Source organism: Haliaeetus albicilla, chromosome 5 (genome assembly GCF_947461875.1).
Source record: "Haliaeetus albicilla chromosome 5, bHalAlb1.1, whole genome shotgun sequence".
NCBI classification, from domain to species: domain Eukaryota; kingdom Metazoa; phylum Chordata; class Aves; order Accipitriformes; family Accipitridae; genus Haliaeetus; species Haliaeetus albicilla.
In genome coordinates, this window is record NC_091487.1 from 41,988,936 (window position 1) to 42,009,386 (window position 20,451).

Genomic DNA, 20,451 nt, shown 5'->3' on the forward strand with positions numbered 1-20,451 from the left:
ACATATACAGAGCAACTTAAACTTCTCTAGATTGTACCTGATTTTCTGGTGATGCATGTTGTTGATAGGAGAACACCTTCCTTCAAAATCAAACTGGAGAGAGAGTCTGCAGAATTTTCCAGAGATTGTAAGGAAGATGGGACCACAGTGACACGAGCCTCCACCACCACCCTAAACCTAGAACAAAGTGGTAATAAAACAAAACTGCTTCCATCTCTACTAGAGGCAGGAAGAGAAAAATGACACTTGCCTCAATGAACACCAGACACTTAACGATTATGTCTTAACCCAGCCCTCTGGAAATGTACTGATATGTTTTAAGTTAATCATTACCCTTGGAACTTATTTTAATTATGTATTAAATCTAGTAAAACCATTAAATATAATTAAACAGGACTGCATCTGGTATACTTTTGTGTATAAGATGACTCTGTGATTCGTCATATCACCTAAGTGATATCTACTCCAAGTTACCTAATGGAAGAGTAGAGGGACCTTTAAGCCACACAGCTCAAGTGAAGTGAGCACTGAGCAGAGCACAAGGTGCAAGATGTGAGTGAACAGCAGCCACCTGCAAGTAGCTTTGCAGGTATTAATGGATAAGATTTAAGAGGGCTGGGCAGCCTGTACACTGCAGAAGCAGAAGACTCAAAGGGAACATCTGTTATATAATTCCTACAGTGTTTTGTAGTGTCCACAATCTTTCATTTTTACAACACATTAACCAACAATTCCCTAGCTATTTGCCAATTCTTTCTGGATGAGGTTACCAGGAAAAAAAGTCCTGCAGTGTTACTCATTTTTAATGGAATCTGAAACTAAAATAATACATGAACAATCAGTCTCTCAGTGCAAAAGGAGAGGAAAAGCAGGGTACCAAGGAGGAAGTCTAGTCCCCAGACCACTGCTCTCAGAAAGACCAAAAACTAGGCTGATTAACAAGAGCCTATTGGGAAGCTAAATTGAGTAGAAATTATATAATAGTCTTTGGGGGGAAATATGGGGGAAGGAAAGAAACATGTCCTATAGTATGTTATCCGTATGAAGTCTCAACTTGTTCTCATTAAACTATTGGCCTTTTTCACTCTTCTGAATTCCTGTAGCTGAACATTGTGTCAGGTGCACACAAATTACCAAATTATCCCCACAGTGCATGCAGCAAAGTCCCAGCATGATGCAGCAGCAGCAGCACAATAAAGACAGGTGACCACATCAGTAGCAGTCTGTTCTTTTTGGCAAGTAGTATAACGCTGACTTTGAAAAGATACCGCTCCTTGGGCCAAACACAGAACTGGTGGGATGGGACCTCTGGAGGGCTGTACTCAAAGCCAAATAATCATCAACACTAGATCAGAACAGGTATGGTTTTGTGTAGACAAGCCTTAAAAACCCTCTGAGGATGGCAGTTCCACAGTCTCTCTGGGTGACCTGTTTAGTGCTGCTCTACTCTGAGTGAATATTTTCCCAAAGTTTGGTATGAACATTCCAACACACCCTAGGATACTCCATTTTTCACCAGCTGATGTCTAGAAGTCAAGCCATTAATTGTTGCCATTGTACAAGGCATCTCAGCCAGTTTTCAGTCTTTTTATCCAGCAAGACTTCCAAAACTTCCAAATGCGAATGGTCTTGGAGACAATGGACAAGCCTTACTAAAGCTGAAGTATATTACATCTGCTTTTCTCCACATGACCATATACCCAGTGATTTCACAATGAAAGGCAATTACATGGTCCAAGCCTGATCTCCCCTTAGTAAATCCATGCTGAATGTTCCTGATTGCCACCCCGTCCTTCATGTGCTTGGAATGAAGTCCAGGAGGACTCGCTGCATGATCTCACCAGTGGCTGTAGTGAGCCTGATTGGACTCGTATGTGGTTTATCAGATCCTTTCCTTGCCTTCACATTAGGCTGTATCTCATCATGAGAGCCCTCCTCCAGCCACCATCATGCTTCCTAGCTAATAGAGCAGCAGTCTCAGAGTCACACAGCCTGATAGTGGAGCACTTTACTGAACACCTAGCTTCTCTAAGTAGACCCTCATCTGTCGCTTCCCCAATATTGGATCTCCCAGCTCCTTCCCTAACCATGCTGGTACACACAAAGGCCTGGGGCCAGGCTTTACCTATGAGTACTGAGAAGGAAAAGAAGAGGAAAAAAAGAAGTATGGAATACTTCAGCCTTTTCCATATTGTCCATCACTAGGTTTTTCTCCTCCATTTGCCTCCCTAGTGGCCCCACAATTGCTCTGAACTTCTATGTCACTGCTATCTACCTGGTTGAAGAGCAAAGAGTAGCTTAATGAACTTTAGCAATTCCTGCAACATCACAAATCTGGGCTCTGGACAAGGAGCAAAGGGTCCAGGACAAAAAGTCTGGCCAGCTGTCTGGTGCCTCTGTCCCACACAAGAGGCAGTCTCCTACCACTAATGCTCTTTGATTCCTCTTCATATGTCAAATAAGAAACCTGAATCTAAGTGATGAAGACCACTCTGAGACTTCACCGACTTGTGCTGTGATGCTCCCCTTTCACTTTCCTGTTGGCCGGACTGTTAGTCTCCAGGCTACCTCAGCACAGTTCTAGCAGTCAAAGAAGAGATAAAGAATTGGAACAAGTTGGAATGAGAATTTGAGCAATAATGCTATGAAATTGCTGGATTAAGTGGATAGGTACATAAAACTGAATCTTTTTTTACAGGGGACTAGACAGAACTTTCTTGATGGGCAGACATGTGCACACCCACACACACATGCCTGCACACGCGTGTACTTGGGTGAAGAGACATGTTCCAAACTCATCACCCCAACAGCGATGCTGTATTACTAGTTCCTCTTTAGTGGCTAAGACTGAGGACCAGAGTGTAAAGATGAGGCCCCACACTAGGTTGCTGACCCCACTTAAAGAAGTTACGGCACCTGACAGAATTGTAGAGACACAAATAGAATTTTTAAAAGTCTTTAAGAAGTTTTTTACTGTGAAATAAGAACATGGCCTGCAGGGATTTTTCTGGATAAAATAGTTTCATTCCTTTCACAACACTTTGTTGCAATGGAAACTACATGGCAGGTCAAAAGTATATATCAAGAGAGGGGAATGATCATCTAATCACAACAGAAGCAATTTGCAGAGAAGAGTTGTCACCATTTTCAGAAACTGAACTGTAACAATCCAGGTGGCCAGAGCTGCAGGCCTGTGAAAGATTTCGGTCTTTAAATTGTTTGAGCTTGATACTGACAAATGAGTGGAATTAGATGCTGTCAGGTCTGTACCTCTCTCCCAGGGATTGTCAGTCACACTAAACTGCATTACTGTGGCCTTAGATGAGACCAGACTAAGAATAACTGCAACCTGATCCCCATTCTCCACAGAGGAAAGATAATTGCACTTAATGCTTTGTCCCGTATTACGATGTCTTCGTGCTCTATTTTTGCCTTGAGGTGCTGATGTAAAGGATCCATTGAACTGGCTGTGCACAGTTAGGGCAGCTTCGGTATAACAGATTTGTTTATAGTGCGCTGAATGGCACTCTGCAAAGTCACAGCGACTGAACGTAAGGAGCGACCTCACTCTGTGATCCAACAAAAAATCCCTTGGCAGCCACCTGAGTGTCACTCCTGGGAAGAAGGCAAGTAAGAGAGCAGTTATTTCCTAATAAAATGAACTTTTCAGGGTTTGCCAGATTCTTGCAGGGAAGATGTTCAACCTTTGAAAAGTGACTCACACATTAAAAATGCAAAAGGCTATGGGATTAAATTATTGAGTGTAAGCCTGTCTTTCTGCACCTGCCAATGTATCAATCATGTACTTTATGCTATGCCACTGTAAATCATTACCAACAATGTAAAAAAAAAAATGGAAATTATCATCAGATCTGGGTGGGCTGTAATTTTGGTGGTTAGAAAGCATGATTTTATGAAGAAAAAGGCACGTTTGCAAAATTATTTTTGCTAAGCTATAAATAGTCAATTTTCAAAGGTAGTTTCTGCAACTGTTTCAAAGGGGTTGCGTCTAACCCTGTAATGGGCAAATAAAGAGGTAAACAGTTCCTTTGCAATTTGCCAGAGGCATGAGAGGGGGAGGGCTTGAAAAAAGTAGCTCATGAGATGGAAGCCTGTCATTATTAGATGTAAGCATTTATCACAGTATTGCAAATATGTTATTTGAAGAATGAGTAGGGTTTGGGTTTCCAGGCATCCACACCCACAGGTAAGCTGGGGCTCACCAGGCATTACAGGAGCAATGCCTTAAAGCATTTTACATTGTAGTGTAGGCATCTCAATGTTTTTCCTAATAGGAGAGATGTAGTGGCCTGCTGATCTCATCAGCTGGACTGCCCAGGCCTTTGTGCTTTTACTACGTCTGGCTTCCCAAAGCAGAAGTCTCATGTGCCGTGTGATCCCAAATGAGGACTCCATCCACCTCCGTGCAGCTCTTGTTGCCTCATCCCCACGCACCTACATGTCAAGTCCCGTGTCCTTCCCGGCACGCTTAAGTCCTGGCACTGTGGGGTGCACCGAGGAGGCAGCTTAGGTGGCTCAAGCCATTGCTTCCCCCAAGGCATAAGCTGCCGTTGCTCAGTAAGACTCTAGTAACTGCCAACAGTAACTGTTGAAAGTGTGGCTCTTAAGCTGGGGTGCGTGTGTGACATTTCGACATTGTTTATCCCAGAGAAGCTTCCCCAGCAGAAACCCCAAAGAGGCTGCGAGGACGTATACACGCTGTACTGTACAGCAACAGCAGGAGGACCTCCCTCGGGATGCATTGGCAAGAAGGGGGTAGTGTGCTCAAAAATAAAACTACCAGACTTGTATTTTGGCCATATATCTTCCGGCAGCGCTGGCTGCCAGGAATCAGCTAGGAACAAACTGAAAGAATGTCACGTAGTTTTATCTCAGGCACTGAGATCAGTTTGGCTTTCCAGTCTTAACTTGATTGTGCTCTGTGCTTGGATACTTAATTCTTTCCTTCTCCCTCCTGCAGATAACTCTTTTATCTTCAGGAAATGGTTTATAACCCATGAATGTGGATTATATTTTCTGTTAACAATGTCATTATCATTATTAGAACCGCTGCTTCCATATGCCCATGGGTCTTTTAAGGTTCTGCCTGGATTTGTCACATTGCAACATACACTGGTCGGTAGTTTATCATTACATACAATTACAGTTTTATGCTACTTGCAGTACTGGTATCAATTAATTAGTTGTGAATGCTTGAAGCAGAAAGCTAAAATCTTTGCCCCAAAAGTGCCTTGCTGCCTGAATAGAATATATTGGCATTAGCATTAAGAGACCTGGCCACATAGGATGTTACTGAACCTATTCCACAGCAGGACTATAATATGAAGATGCGTGCTGTTTCTTGAGGGAGGACTCTTGCCTACTTCTCCTCTCCTCTGGTACCAAAACAGTAAATTGTTCTAAGGCTTTAGGAAAACCCTTGCATCCTCAAATATGGGACATCGTAGAGGTGCAATGGGTTAAATGTTTATTACACCTTTCCAGCAGGGAAATCTGGGCTAGACATATGAGACTGCTCCAGTCCTGGGCTCCCACAACAAGAAAATTCATGGTAACTGTTGGTCTGGGAGGGTGAAAGCCAGGACACACAGATTTTGTTCTTCCAAGGACTCTGAGCAAGTGACATGAAGAAACTCATGGAGTTGCCAAGCAAGCGTGTGTGTCCCCACCGCATAACCCAAACCAACCCCCTATCTACCTAGTATAATTCAATGTCTATGAATATCATGCTTTTCCCCAGAACACCTTTAAATGCCTTAAGCTTTCCTACTTCCCCAGGGAAGATCTGCAAGCACAGCAGTGAGTTCTGCTGACCACCCCGATGCCCTAATTCCTGCCCAGGCCCAGCCCGTGCGTGTCCCTGGAGGACTGTACGTGGCACAGGGCAATCCTGACGCACGTTACCAGCGTTAGCCAAAAGAATTTGGCACCCAAAGCAATTAAAAATGATGATAGGGACAATTTAGCAGGATTGTTTGTTTGTACACTATAGGTTAGACAGGTTTACTTGTTTTGGGAAGTGGAGGTTTTTGGGAACTGGAAGTGGGTAAAATGCATGTTACACCACAAAAGAAGTATTTGTCTATACACTGGGGCTGCTGAAGGTTATTTTTCTCTTAAGAGAATTGGTGCATTAGCAACATGCTATATCTGGAAATTTTTAGCAGCTGTGGACAGCCTCCTGTCTCTTCAAGAGGGGAAAACTCAGTAATTGCTGTGGTTTTAGAAATGTAGCTCCTCCCCACAAGCAGAGGCACAACTGCCAGTGCTCTTCCAGGGAGAAGTCCAAGCCTGGAAGAAGAAAAGCATTCAGCACAGGGCTGCTGGTGGCTTTGTGTTTTCTCTTACTGTGCCTCAGCCTGGATATGCAAGAGGATTCAGCTGGGATTCTCATCATCATGTACTTTAAATCCTTATGCCTAAGAGGTATAACAGTCTAGGAAAGCGGCAGGATGCAATTAAAGCTGGGCATGCATTTTTGTCCAGAGACCAAACACTCTCACGTCTGGAGGTCCACCCCCTGCAGTGGGCTCATAGACAGCAGTTTCAGCTCTGATTCTGAATTCTCTTTTTTCAGCAGTCAGGATGAAGCAGAGCAGATCCAAAAGGGGAAGAAAGAGACTCTTGGTGCAACTCAAAAATAACATGGCACTGAGACTGTTCACCTGAGACGCAGACCCAAGTCCTGCCATGCCAGACTGAGCCCAGGCTCCTGAGGCTAACGAAGGAGCGATCAGATGAACCCTCCAGCCTGGGACCTGTTTAGCCCTTTTTTTTTTGCTTAAATACCTATCTACTCATGCAAGCATTTGGATTTTAGACTCCACTTGTTAAGGTATAGTGCAATCATGAAGAAGAATATCTTTTTTTCCCCTACTTATCTCTGTTTCTGAGCCAAAGAAAAGTTACCTAGCATGAAGCTGGGGAGAAATGGCATTTTTTCACCTAGGACAGCATAGCGGCTGGGGGCTCTTGCCTGACAGGTGGAAGCTAAAGCTTCAAGTCCTTAACAACTTCTCTGACAAGGACTTCAGCCTTGGTCCTTTTTTAGTCAGACTGAAGCATGACTCTTGCTTGTTGCTTGTAGTCTTCTCTGCATTGACTAGTTTTCCAGTGGGAGGGATGGAGAGTGCGTAACACTGAGTTTATGTAAATATTTTATGGGTACATGCAACATCTAGAGTTTAAATTTGTGTTCAGACTGATTCAGATCATTCACTCACATCAAAGTGATCTAATAATTTTTTTTTTTTTTTTTTGGCTAGTCCAGCTCTTTCATCTGCTGTACCTCTGCTGGAGCCACTGCCTGTCACAAAAAATACAGCAAATGAAAGTAAGTAGTGGGAAACTGGTGTGTTTTCCTTTATTGATAATTTTTAACTGCTTTTACAAAAAAATAAAAAACTTTTTTTTTTTTTAAACTTAGGTATTTTAAACTCCCCGTTTAATTGATAACAGTAAAGTTCAGTGAAAGGCAGACTTCTGTACACATTTAAATCAAACCACCAAGAGGCAAAATAAAGCTGTGCCTTGGCTGTGGCTCAGTACAGCTGCCTTCCTGCCCTGCCTTGTGCCATTCCACTGAAGAGGGTTTTACTGCAGGAGGTAGATTTTGTTCCACTTCTTTTTTCCAGGCCTTCAATGCCTTTGTAAACCAGAATATCCTTTCTCTGATTTTTCCACTCAATCTTGAAACCGTAAATGCCCTACAAAGTGCTCAGCAGGCATCTAGCATATGTAGTGCTACTACAACTGGGAAAAATGTAGTCTTGTGTTTAAGCGCATAAAGACTGTCAGGGGTCTGGTGCTCCTTTGCAATACTTTATTTTTAATTGATATATTATTAAACAGTCAAAAGACACAAGCAAGCAATTTCTATAAAGAGTAGCTAACAGTTATAAGAACAAACTTTTGCTTCCTTTGTGTTTGGCAGCAGATAGCAAGCCCTGTATTGGGGGGAGGGGGGGATCCAGCAAAACGTTCATCTGAGAGCAGTGATCTGGGGTGCATTTCAGATGACGAGGTTTTTGCGCACATGCATTCATCTTCAGTGGTGAAGCAAACATAACGCCAGAACAGCAAGGCCCAGTTTATAAGCATGCCTTGTGCCTTTTCACACACGCCTTTTTATGGTGAGACGCAGAGAGACAGCTTTCTCCTCACCGTGCCTGCTTTGGTTTTCACGCACTCCGCTCCAACAGCCATTCGACAGCATGTGGCACAAGGCCAGGCAAGACTGGGGACAAGGAAGAAACACGCAACCTTCGGGGAACAACCATCCACCCTTCGGGGAACAAACACACGACATTTCAGTGGTCCATTCCCTTAGACTCCACGTACACCCTAAAGGAAACAAGGACCAGGGAGCAGACCTGAGCGCAGGTCACTGATCAGCCGTACGTCGCTGCAGCTATGCCCTATAGTTTTGTGGGTTTGGGGCTGTGCAAATTAGCATGCTCTGAACCAGAGCCTAGGGGCGCTTTGGGGGACAGCATGCGCCAGCCACCGCTTCCCAACAAGCTGCATGGATAAGACTGGATAAGGTGTGGGTCCCTGCACCCTGCAGAGTCCTCCAGCAGCCTCTGCCCTCACAAATGCCCTCCAGGTCCTCCTGCCACCCCGTCAGGCCAGCGACACACTCCCTCAATGTCACGCTACAAAACCAACCAAAACAACAACAACAAAAAAACCCACTCTGATGGGCAATGATACAGCCCTCACATAATTTCAGGTTCTGAAATGCAAAAATATATTTTAAAAAACCTATTATCATTTAAGGCTACAGGGGTACCACGTGGGGCCCCAAGGAGATCAAGGGGCACATGCTTGTCTGAGCCTCTGGGCTGCAAGATTAAACAGCAGTCCCTGGCTCTACTTTAAGTGTTGGCACAACCTTGGGTGACAGTTCTCCTGGCAAAGGGAGAGTCACACCACCGTCCCACCTCCCTCCCTACCCACAGCTCCCTCCCTCCCTCCCTCTATATCAGGGTTTAACGGTCCCTCAGAAAAGTTATTCTCCACTGACTGTGGGTTACCTGAAAACCCTGTGGGATTTTTGGCTCTTTCACATTTTAGTGGGCATTTCTGTTTGCATTAGCAGCACTATGAATGCATGAAGCACGCCTCAGTTATCAGTCTGTGGAGCATTCAGAGAGACACGATTTTCTCAGCGCAGCTGAGCTGACTCGCTGATGGGCACGTGCTGCCAAGATTCACGAGGGTTTCGGATCACTCACTGTAGCCCATGAACAAAACAGGAACATCTTTTTGCAGCAGCAGAGCATAAAAATTAGGTACATGAGGTAAAACAGTGTTCCTATTTACAATATGGATGATATGTAAACGAAAGGCAATTCCGTAACATCATTGGTGGTCTTGTTCCTGACGGATCTGCTGTATCTCGGCGGGGGGTGCCCTGAATCTCTGTTCCTGAAGGCGAAGTCTTCCAGCTTCAGTTAGATATTGGTTTAGAAAGGTCAAATTGACCTAAATTGGTCAAAAGAAATGCCAGTCTGTTGCAGAGAACACCAGTATCCCTGACTGAACTGAGTCCTTTAACCACCGCAGCAGAAAAGCTGCTATCGGCTGCCATTATTGAGACTCCCCACGAGCTGTTCAGCCCCCAGCCCTCTCCTCCGGCTCAGCCCTTTGCACCTCCTGTGTAATAGCTTAATTCTGGCAGACACAAGCAATAATTTGATGCCCCAAGCGCATCAATGCAGTAAGGGCAAGGAGATGGGCGGCATCACTCACTCCTTGTCCATCCTTTCTGCTCCTGCTGCCCGGCCAAGGTGAGCAGGGGGTCAAACACCCACTGGCTATGGGGCCAAGCAGCGGACCCCAGGTGAATCAGGGTGTACCAGGCCACGGGACGTGGGAGCACACAGCCTCTTCACAGTCCTGCTGGAATCAGTTTTTGTTCTGTGCAAGCAGGTTATAGGAAGGGGTTTCTTCATAGGACCAGCCAGAGGAGCATGAAAACGATGCACACAGCCGCATGTGCTCGTATGTGCATATACCTGCACCACTGCATTCTGTGCCAGGACGTGCTGCTCTCCTACACGAAGGTAGCAGATCCTGCTGGTGGGACTCTTTTGAGATAGCACCCTGCTGCCATCTCACCTTTCAACTCAAAATGGCTATTTTTTCCTTGCAGCCGGTATCCGATTAGTTCTTATCTCCTCATGGTCTGAATTCAGTCGTACAGTTGCATTCCCGCTGTTAAGACTCCCCAGGTTTTGCATGGTATTCCTTAGCTCAGTAAATAAGCATTGTACAAGGAATATTGCTGGAGCTTATTCGTTGCCATTGCTTGCAGCAGCAGAAGCATTTAGTAGATGCAGGGTTCAGGCAAAGAAGCCTTTTGTAAATGCTCTCCCTCTGAGCTTGAATACTGTCTGCATATATCAAAAAGGCAGACCCCTGTTTCTCTTTCTCTGTCTAATTTTGGATTTCAAGTAAAATTCTAGATATCAAGTAAATTTCCAACACAGAAGAAATGTATAAGATTTTCCTTGGTGGTCCCAATGAATATGCTGTGTTTGGATTAAATAAGCCAGAAGCAAGAAGCAGGTCCAAATCCTTCAGTGTTAGGAAGTCTGGAAACTTCTCTGACTTCTGTGGAGCTCTGTTTCGTATTGCTCAGCATCCTTCCCTACCATCTTTTTAATATAGTGGAGGGCTATAAAGATGTTCCAAGCTCCTAGTTCAAGGCAAAGTCTCTCACTGCACTCCAAAGCAAATGAATACCAGGCATCATTTTTCCAAGTATTTCCCCCCAGCAAGGAGGTGTAATAAAGAATTTCCTTTTTTTATTTGTGCTCTATTTTAATGTAGCACCTATTAAAAATACCTTGCCTATGAAGTTAGGGATAGAAGACTGTAAAGGGAAAAAATCTTCTGGGTGTGAAAATACAATGGCTATGTACTCTGTTAGTGAGTTATGTTATCCTACATTCAGTTTACATATGTAAGGAGCACCAGCTTATGTCTTGGTCATGATTATTAAATTAAATGTACTTGTAATTATTCCCCTCGAGTTTTTGGTATCAAAAGCTTGTTTCAGGCTCTTGACATTTTAAAGCATAAAGGTACTACCTGTATAAATCAATATAATCACTCGTATCTTATGCAGAATTTTTTCTCCAGCCAATGTTCAAAAGAACTGTACTCGTTCTCTGCAGCTAATGTCCTCTCTCTTTGAAATGTAACTGCCCACCTCGTGGCAGTCTGGTGCAGCATTTCTGTGCCAAACTCTTGCAGGGGAATGGAAAAAAGGAATAATTTCTAAATCAGCAAGGGGAATCAGCCAGACAGAATGCAATTGTCCACATTGCAGTCTGGCCGTTGTTCACAGATATATATGACTCTTTGGCCTGACTTCAAAGCTGAGCCCACCAATTCAGTGCAAATTCTAGTTGCTCAGCCTATCTGAAAATCTGGACATTACTGAATGCAAATGGCCAGGACTTGGTTTGTAACAAAGCATTGAAAAGACACCGACAATGGGCTCAGGATTGAGGGGACAGGCACATATGAAGTACTATCACTATCACCACCACCATATTCTATAACACCAGGGAGATCCCAGAAGGTCTCTGCTAACCAGGACCATAATTTCTTAACAAGTAAAAGACGACAGTGTGAGGCTCTCGTGGCCTGAAAACTTGGGGGGAGGAGATTAAATAAACCCTTTTGAAAGCTAGGAACTTGAACAAGGCAAGATGAGAAATGTACAGGTTTCCTCAGTTTCCTGCAAATAATGGCCACTGTGATGTGTTGTAACGTGACTGTGACATGTTATAACGTAACTGTGATGTGTTGTAATGTGATTGTCATAGCCTTCAGTGGGGAACATTGCAAAAACCCAGCCTAGGGGTATCCAGCTCCAGAGTGGCTGGGGAGATTCCCAGTCCTGCTGCTTCTCCTCCGTTCTACAGCACTCCGGATTGCCTGGAGGAGCAGGTCTTTGTTATTGAGGATGTTGTATTTGCTCAGGTTCACAAGTTTGTCAAAATTTTCAGAGGAGTAGATTAGCCTAATGAGGTAATAGGGTGAGCAGTTGTTCTCCAGATTTACTTTGCCCTCTTCCATCTCTGAGAGACAGCGCTTTACTCCTGCAGAGAAAGACAAAAGCCACCACAGTGAGCTAAATCTGGAGCACAAAACACATGGTGTTGGAGGGGACTGATCTACTTGGCAGAACCCACTGTTTAAAACAGCCTCCAGGAAAGATTGCACCCCTCCACAGCTTGAAAGAGCCATTCCTGGTCAGCTTTCCCAGCCACTCCTCCTTCCCCCTCCTGCTAAAGCTCAGACCTGGAAATCCCTCAGCAGGGCTGGCAGGATTCATCCTGCCCCTGCAGACAGTCATTCATTCCTGGGCAGCGTGCCCCTGGGTCCACATCCTTTCCCAAACCCTGTAAGTCTGACTGTCAGTCAAGCCACACACCTGGAACACCTTTCAAAATCCATGATCAGACCTCGATTAGCAGTGATGAGAGCACATCTGCCAGCTAGAGTGAGTGGACAACCTAGTACATACAAGGAGGCCTTGTGATGCTAACCACGCGGGATCGCCTGTCGCAGAGTGCAGAGGGAACAGAGCACCCCACACCAGCCCCTCATCCTTCAACTCAGTCTCAGGTTAACCCAGCCTCTTGGAGTTGCCAACATCCATCCTCCCTCTTAGGTCAATCTTTTTGCTTAAAAGGACACCCTCATCACCTCCACCAGGGACAGCAGCAGCCTCATATTTATGCTTCTACAAAATGTTTAGAGTTACATTTTTTCTCTGTTTTTTACCTATCTCTTTGCAGTCTGAACCAAATATGCCCAAACCACACATGTATTGTGAGATGGCTGTCAGCAGGGCTACAAACACACTGCTGAGATATTCCTTATGACGTCTACCAGAACCACATGAAAATGACACAAGAATTTTGTTTGAGACATAGAAAGTTTTAGTCTAACCTAGTGGTTTCTGGGCAGTGTGATCTCAGGGTGCTGGGCACAGGCTGTCACTAGAATTGGCTGTATTAAAAATGTCCAAGTTTTGCTTCACTGAGCCTCCCAATATTCACAGCCATATTATCTGTGCTATCCACATCCAGATACAGCTGCATCTGCCTCAAGCACAGAAAAGCACAGTCTATAGTTGCATTGAAAATGGGCGCTTCACAAGCTGATTCTCTTTTCTAGAATTTAAATAGTTAAAAGCAAGAAAAATAAGTACCCACATTCCACAAGGTGTCTCTCAGCCATCTAGAAATGAAAAGCTCCACTGTTAAACTTGAAATCCATGCAAGCAGGTTGCCAAGTACCCTCCTCCCCCAACCACCCACATCAGCTGCTGGCTGTCAGCTTGACTGATGAGTCACCGGCTGCTCAGAACATGCAGGTGAGCATCGCAGCTCACGAATTTGGGCCTGGAGCGCTGAGAAGCTGCAGCAGCTGCTTTGCTCTGCATAATCTCATCCATCTTTCATTCAGAGAGACTCTAAAACACTCACCTATTTTACCTGCTAGCCCCTGCTCGATGGCCGTATCGCACTATGCATTTTGGGCCATCTCCAGCCTCCACGGAACAAGCCTAGTTCCCTCTACTGGGTATCTCTTCTGTTCATCCATAGAGTTTCTAAACGTTATTTTATTGGTGTATCTCTTACTGCACATATTCTCTGAGCATTGGCGAACATCATAACAGAAAAGGCACTTTACTTAACCTGTTTTGCTGCTGTTTATAACCTTCCCCAAATGCTTCCCCAGAGACATCCATTTTGCTGTGGTCCCAATACCACAATATAACGCTCTGTCTGCTGTGCTGAGCAGTAGCGAGGGAGAGCAGAAGTTCCTCGTGGCCTGATAGCTCAAAAGGTGTTGTGTGAGATACTGCAGGGTTCATTGCTGTAAGAGCTCCAGCACAGAGGAAGGTCTCATGTTAAGGAAGTCAGACAGCAGAGGCACCAACAAGATACTGCCTGTCTGATTTTTGCAGAGTATCCCACAAGCTGCTGGAAAAACCTAGTCTATCCTGGGGGTCTCTTGTACTGACGTGGCCTTTGCTGCTTCATGCCTGCATTCAAAGACAACACCTGAGGGCAGATCCCACTGTCCAGGGTCTGTTGGGTCTCCACACAGAACCAACGCAACTGCATATGTTCCCATGGCAAAGCCATGTTTGTTGTTGAATCCCCGGTAGAAAGGGAGGAAGGATATGAGCTGTGTTACCTGGGACGCTTAGGGTCTTGCTGTCTGTTAATCATGTGCACAGAGCTGCCAAACTCATGCGCAAAGCTTTTCAGCAAGTACAGGACAAGGCCCTTCTCTGTGAGCTAATGCAGGGTTTCCCTTGTGTGCACCACAGACTAACAGAGCTTTTCTGGCAGCTTTTTCTATTCACTGTCTTTTAATAAAGGAAGTAACCTCCTTCTCCCACAATGCTTGTAACACCATCTAATGCCTTGGCCGAGGTAGGACGATCAGTAACTTTTACGCTTCTTACCATTATGCCAACTAAACATTGCATCCCCTCCACCTCCTACTATTTACTGTTCTGAACATGTTCTCAACAGAATTGCTTGACCCAGCTGTTAGCAGCCATGTGCCTGTTCCTTCTGCTCTAACTCTTGGGCCACAAACATCATTCTTATTATCGCTGGAGAGACTTGCTAATTCTCTCCATCTAGATGGTGGTTGGCACAAAGGCAGGAGAGTACGGGAGAAGCAACCAGTGCCCAGCTGCTTGCTCACTGCTAGGTCTTAAATTGATAGGGGGAAGCTGAGGGAAGAAGCAGTTGGCAGATGTTCTCAGTCTCTTCTAGACAGAGGAGGAATTCTGGCCCTATGTTTTCCCCAACATCTTACCATTGCAAGTGCTGCTTTCTGCAGTATGCCTTGCAGTGTGAGTTGTGGCTTAAAGCCTTGTTCTGTCCTGTGTCTTACTCAACATCACTGAGTCTGCTGTGGTTTGCTAACCTGCCTCTTGAGCAGTACATGGAGGCAAATCAGTAGAGACATGGACCTGCCTCAGCTACCTCTGTCACATCATGGTTTACTGGATGAGAGAAGCAGTTTCACTCTGTATATCGGGAACATAATCCCAGTTTTGGTGAGAAGGTTAACGTGATGAGGTTAACAGGAAAAGAGTTGATAGCTCCTCCTCTGCCATGGTGGAAACTCACGCACTTTGAGCTGAATGCAGTAATCTAAACCTGGCCTGACAGGTGAGTGGGCATGCTCATTCATAGCTCAATGGAAGAGGCAAATATACATGTATGACTGTGATGGGTAGGAGACAGGATGGTCTCACTCACACAAAGGCTGTGCCCTTGCTTAAAATTATTGCTACAAAGGACAAATAAGATCCATGCCCTGGAAAGACAAATGGCCCGAACTCAACTAGAAAGTATAGTTTTGTTGACTGAACTTACCAGGCTCCTTGAATTCCTTAAAGGTGTCATTCACCAGGGGGAAATGGATTACTATGGGTGCTCTGGGGTCCTCCGCATCCGAAAACACGTAACATTCCTTTGGGTTCTTCTCTTCTTCTTTACTTATCTCCACTTTGGGGAATGGGATTTTTTGTATCTTGCAATATTTGTATGTCATCTCTAATTGCTGTGGACACAGAATGTCATTGCCTTAAAGCTAACACTAAGACAAGAATCAGGTTTACTGAGGTATCAGAGAAATACTGTGGCAACTTAATTCAGTCCCTAGAATCACTCTGCAATGAATGTGTAGTCCAAAGTAGCCACAGTATAACCCCACTTTCTGCCACCACTCACCACAAGCCAGAAGATGCTTCGTATCACCCTATAATGTTTTTTACAGCTAGAGGGAATGACCAAAAGCCACCCTTAGAATTTGTCATGAGGACAGACCAGGAGAGATCAAGGTCATATATCCAGCAACCATTACTGCAATTCCCTGAGGATCCTAGGAAGTGCATGCTGCAATCCACTACAGAGAAGAGAGCCAAACGGTTTCTATAGTTCTGGTCTTGAAGGAAGTTTCTTTCCTTACGGTGACTGGTTTGCTCTTGAGTGTATGATCAAGACTCAGACAGCCACTTACTTCAAAGTTTTAATAACACAAGAAGAGTTTTACCAGGGCTGCAAGGAATGGAGCATGTTAATCTCACCTTGAACACATTCCCCAAACCATAATCAAGTGAAATAATGACATCTACATTCCTCTCTGGCTTGAAAAGTGCCGCACCACTGGTGTTGATGAAATAGCCAACATCTATCAGGCAAAGATATTTCTGCAGCGGTGTCAGATTGTTAGGGAAAGAGTCCAGCACGGTGTCTGAAAAACATTTTGAATAGAGTTAGTGGTCCATCAGTAGGAAAGGAGGAGTCAGTAATTCTGTCTGTGCTACGTGTTAAGGGCAGCCCCTTGGTTGCCCTCAAGACCAGGCTCACCTCCCTCCACAACGCGAGCCCACAAAGGTGGCCTCAGGAGCGCGCCCTCCAAACTGCACGTCTGAGCAATGCCGGCCTGTTACCACACTCCCCCCTGCACACTCACAAAGGCAGGCCAAGAGGCAGCCAGGCAGAGGGCAGGTGAGAGACAGACTCCACTGGCCTCACAGCTGCTCTGGGGAGTGATTTTCCACAGAATACAGACTTTAGCCGACTTTTTTTCCCCTAAGAACTGGGAAAAATGCAAACAACAAAAACAGTTTCACAGTGTAGCAACAAATCTAACACATGCAGTACATCACTGCACTTTCGCATTGCTCTCTTTTTGCTTTTGCAGTCTCAGGACTAGGCTCCTCTCCCAGGATAAAGAATCTGACTTCAACCCGCTTTCAGTGATCTCTCATATAAATTATCTTAGCCAGGCTGCAAAAAAATACCACATCATGCACACAGCATCCCCTACCAACGGCTTAAAATTGCTTGAATTAATTAAACCACACATTAACACCAAAAGGAGCCAAAAGGCAATTATACCAACTGGCAAGTTGAGATTTAAAGACAGTTTCTGATAGCTAGACTCTTATTTCTCTGCTAGCAACCCCACCAGCCTGCCCTGTAGACAGCAAGTCCACTATTGTTCCCCTGGTACCATTTCCAGTTCCGTGGAATAAGAAATATTTTGCCATGGTTTTAAATATCAAAATAGTGGTTTAAGAGTGTTCCTCAAGTTCACAAAATGAGGTAGCAAAGTCCAGAGCAGACCCCTTGAGCCTTAAATCATTTGTGCTTAGGTATTTTAAGAAACTGTTGAACACAGAAATACTGCAGGTAAGTTCCAGCATTTCACTTCTTTCAATCTCTCTGCCTCCTTGACCTCATTCTGTGGTGTTGATTTAAACCATGCAGAATAACTTTAGCTTGTTCCATAGCCTGGAATGTTTGACAGCAGCTTGAAGTAATAACTTATATTTTTTCCATTCCCTCACTGGCAGGTCTTTACAAAATTATTTGCTTATTTTAGCATTCATGGCTGCTGGGAATTCACAGATTCTGCTGTAATGAGAGACATTTGCTTGCAGTCCCTCACAGAAGAAACAGAGCATACTTTTTAGTTTTACTTGGCCTGGTGAATATTTTCAGTTGAAATTCCATTACTCCCATTTTCTTATCATGGAGATGGAACTGTGAAGCATTTATTCATGTCTGGATATGTGAATTAGAAGTAGGTATTTCCTTGGGAGAGTCTCTTCTTCCATCCCACATCCAAAAAGGGACTTTAAAAAAAGTCCTGCCTTGGGAATTCCCTTGAAAGCATGAACCCTACTGTGAATGCATTACACTAATTCGAGGCTACAAGTTCTCAAATTTCTCATCATGAAAACTAGGCTTTTCACATGGCATTTAAAGTCTTGGTTTAATGTGTCAGATAACCTGAGCTGCAGGGAAGCCTTTAAAACACAGCTATATTCTGGAGACTTCACCTACCATGAGACTATCATTTCTGCTCACTGAACTGGCATCTCCTCTTGCTCCTAGAGATGGATCCATACCTGGTTTTAGCTTGGTCTTATGCAGGCAGCCAAAAGAGGATACAAAATCTGCTAATTTTTCCCACTCCAGACTTCATGCTTTCCACTTATTTTACTTTATTTGTAGAATATCTACCCTGAGTTAGTCTTTAGCATCCCTATGCTCTCTTCCTCCAAATCCTCCTTGAAATCTGCTTCTACACATTTGCCGTTACAAAATTGCTAGTCAACAAATGTAAGGAAAATTATTTTTTTTAACATTTACAGACTGACAATCTTATCTTTCATCCACCTTCTTAAGCTACTTGCTTGCTCCTTCTCTCACCCACCCTTCTTATGCTACTTGTTTTCTCCTTCTCTCACTTGTTTTCTTAGAGCAGACTTTTTTAGGACATGGACTTTTTGCTTAATGGACATTTCAAAAGCACTTAGCACACTCTGGGCTCTGCCTCAGTCCACAAAAAAGCCCTACTGTCTCTTGCCACTGTCAGCAAATCATGTAGCAATGGCAACCAGGGACAAAAAGTGTTATAACTTGAATGAAACAGGGGACAGAAAACACAAGTTGCCAAAGAGAAGGACTGAGAGGAGGCAGAGAACACATGTTTTCTTGCTGAAGTCAGATTAACCTTAATAATGTGGGGTTCTCCCACACTGCTCCCTGCTCATGGAATAAATGAGGACACTGGGATTATGGGAAGATTTGCGATGCACAAAACCTCAGCTCCATCACCTTGCTGTCATTTCACAGATTGTTTCATAGGTTTTGAGGTAAAACTGTTACAACTGTTTACTTTGCCTGCCTGCAGAGCACAGTCCATAGAAAACTGCTGTTCAATTTATACATCAAGTCTACGCATTCTGTTTGTTTAATATATACAGTCTAAACCTATGTGGCTTTAGCTCTCTCTTGCTGGCTCTTGGTAGTTCTGTTTCTGAAGGGTTAAAGAGAGGTCTCTGGATGGATAAGTCATCAGGCAGAAATACCACACATATGGGCACCCTTCATCTTCTTCCTTCATCTGATCCACATAATAACCTGCTATTTTATGCTTCTGGTGTTGCCTTTGTTTCTTGACCTCAAAAGATTCTACCCTTTCTGAATCTTTTGACTACTGTACCTATGGAGAGTGACAAACTTCCTGTAAAAGAGCATGCTTTGACAAAAATTACAGATATCTTCAGGAGGTGAAAGAGTGGCCCATGGACTAGTTCATTTTAACCTGTTAGCCTAAAGAAAGAGACACCATGAACACAGTTCCATCTCAACAGATTTCAAACCCTGAGAAAATATCTCTAAATGTGAGATTTCCAAAATCTAAAAAAAAAATAAAAATCTGAGATGTTACCTGCACACTGCAGCTAACTCTTTGTTGCAGTTACCTTTCCATTCAATAAATTTTTTCTGATGGATATAATCCTTATGAAATTCTAAGCCTCTCAGAAAGTTATAAGACTTTCCCAGTAGTGGACGCTTGGTCATAATGTCCTGAAACATTTCATACAATTTCCCTGACAGACAAGACGGAGGCTCGATGATAGTGACGTCATCCTCAGGGGAATGTTTGTCTGAAATAGAGAAGGAAACATGAGAAAAAACATCAGCAATCTGTTCTGCCAGGCACCTTTACTGGCTAGCTGCCCTTGCTGTCCTCCTGTGGGTCCCTCCCATCCCTGTTTCTTGCAGACTGCCTGAAAACATATGCACATGACCAATCCCATTTAAACAAAGATATATTTGGTTTTGTTTAAAGCAAGCGCAGCTTTTGTCTTTTACTCTTTCAAATGACACACCGGCTTTGTACTTTTGCCTACAAGTAAAAGCCACCCTTCTCATTTGCAGTCATGGGAGGAGCCATTTAACAGACCATGAGCAAATCTTAAATGAAAAACATTTGCAACTAGCATGAAGTGTGCCTCTGGGTTTAAAATAAAATAAAATAAAATTAGATGAGATGAAAACATCACATAGTGCTCATTCTGATACAGGTGCAAAATCACACTGGCAGATCCACAGTGAGGCAACACAACATGCAGCAATTTAGGGAGAACATGTGAGAGATTATTCACAAACAGTATCAATAGTGTATCGTAATCCTTTCCTGAATAGGAAGCACTGTCTGGTCAAAAACAAATACTGATTTTGAAACTCTTACCTATATCTACCATATCTTTGGCCCATCGTTCCCAGAATTCATTTGAATTTGAGGACCAGTACAAGCCATCCAGCAAATTCCTTGTAAAGATGTTTGTCCAAAGACCTGCAAGTCAAACCACATGGGAAAAATACTGCACCACCACAGTTGACCACCGACTATTACAAGTATCCATGCTACGTATTATTGGCCCACGTGAACTGGCCCTGTCATGACACAGCTTAAGCAGTAGGTCTCACAGAGTTCAAACATAATGGTGTCAGCAGTTCAGTGCTCTTTCTCAAGAGATAACTACACAGACCATTCACTGTATAGTAC

At 44.0% G+C, this 20,451-nt stretch overlaps 2 protein-coding genes across 6 annotated transcripts in view; one reads left to right on the forward strand and one right to left on the reverse strand.

The window, feature by feature from the left end:
- SPTBN5 (spectrin beta, non-erythrocytic 5) overlaps positions 1 to 396 on the forward strand; it is a 98,706-nt gene extending 98,310 nt beyond the window's left edge. The window contains exon 67 of the mRNA XM_009919538.2: positions 69 to 396. Within this exon, the coding sequence (XP_009917840.2) occupies positions 69 to 243 (175 nt within the window). The 3' untranslated portion in view covers positions 244 to 396. The remainder of the gene's footprint in view (positions 1 to 68) is intronic.
- Positions 397 to 7,829: 7,433 nt separating this feature from the next.
- The window catches only part of PLA2G4B (phospholipase A2 group IVB), a 56,933-nt gene continuing 44,311 nt past the window's right edge, over positions 7,830 to 20,451 (reverse strand). For all 5 annotated transcript variants that reach the window (XM_009919539.2, XM_069784402.1, XM_069784401.1 and 2 more), the window contains 5 exons: positions 20,134 to 20,238; positions 19,361 to 19,546; positions 16,166 to 16,332; positions 15,453 to 15,639; positions 7,830 to 12,137 (listed from right to left, as the gene is read on the reverse strand). In XM_009919539.2, coding sequence (XP_009917841.2) covers positions 11,893 to 12,137; positions 15,453 to 15,639; positions 16,166 to 16,332; positions 19,361 to 19,546; positions 20,134 to 20,238 — 890 coding nt within the window. In that variant the 3' untranslated portion in view covers positions 7,830 to 11,892. The remainder of the gene's footprint in view (positions 12,138 to 15,452; positions 15,640 to 16,165; positions 16,333 to 19,360; positions 19,547 to 20,133; positions 20,239 to 20,451) is intronic.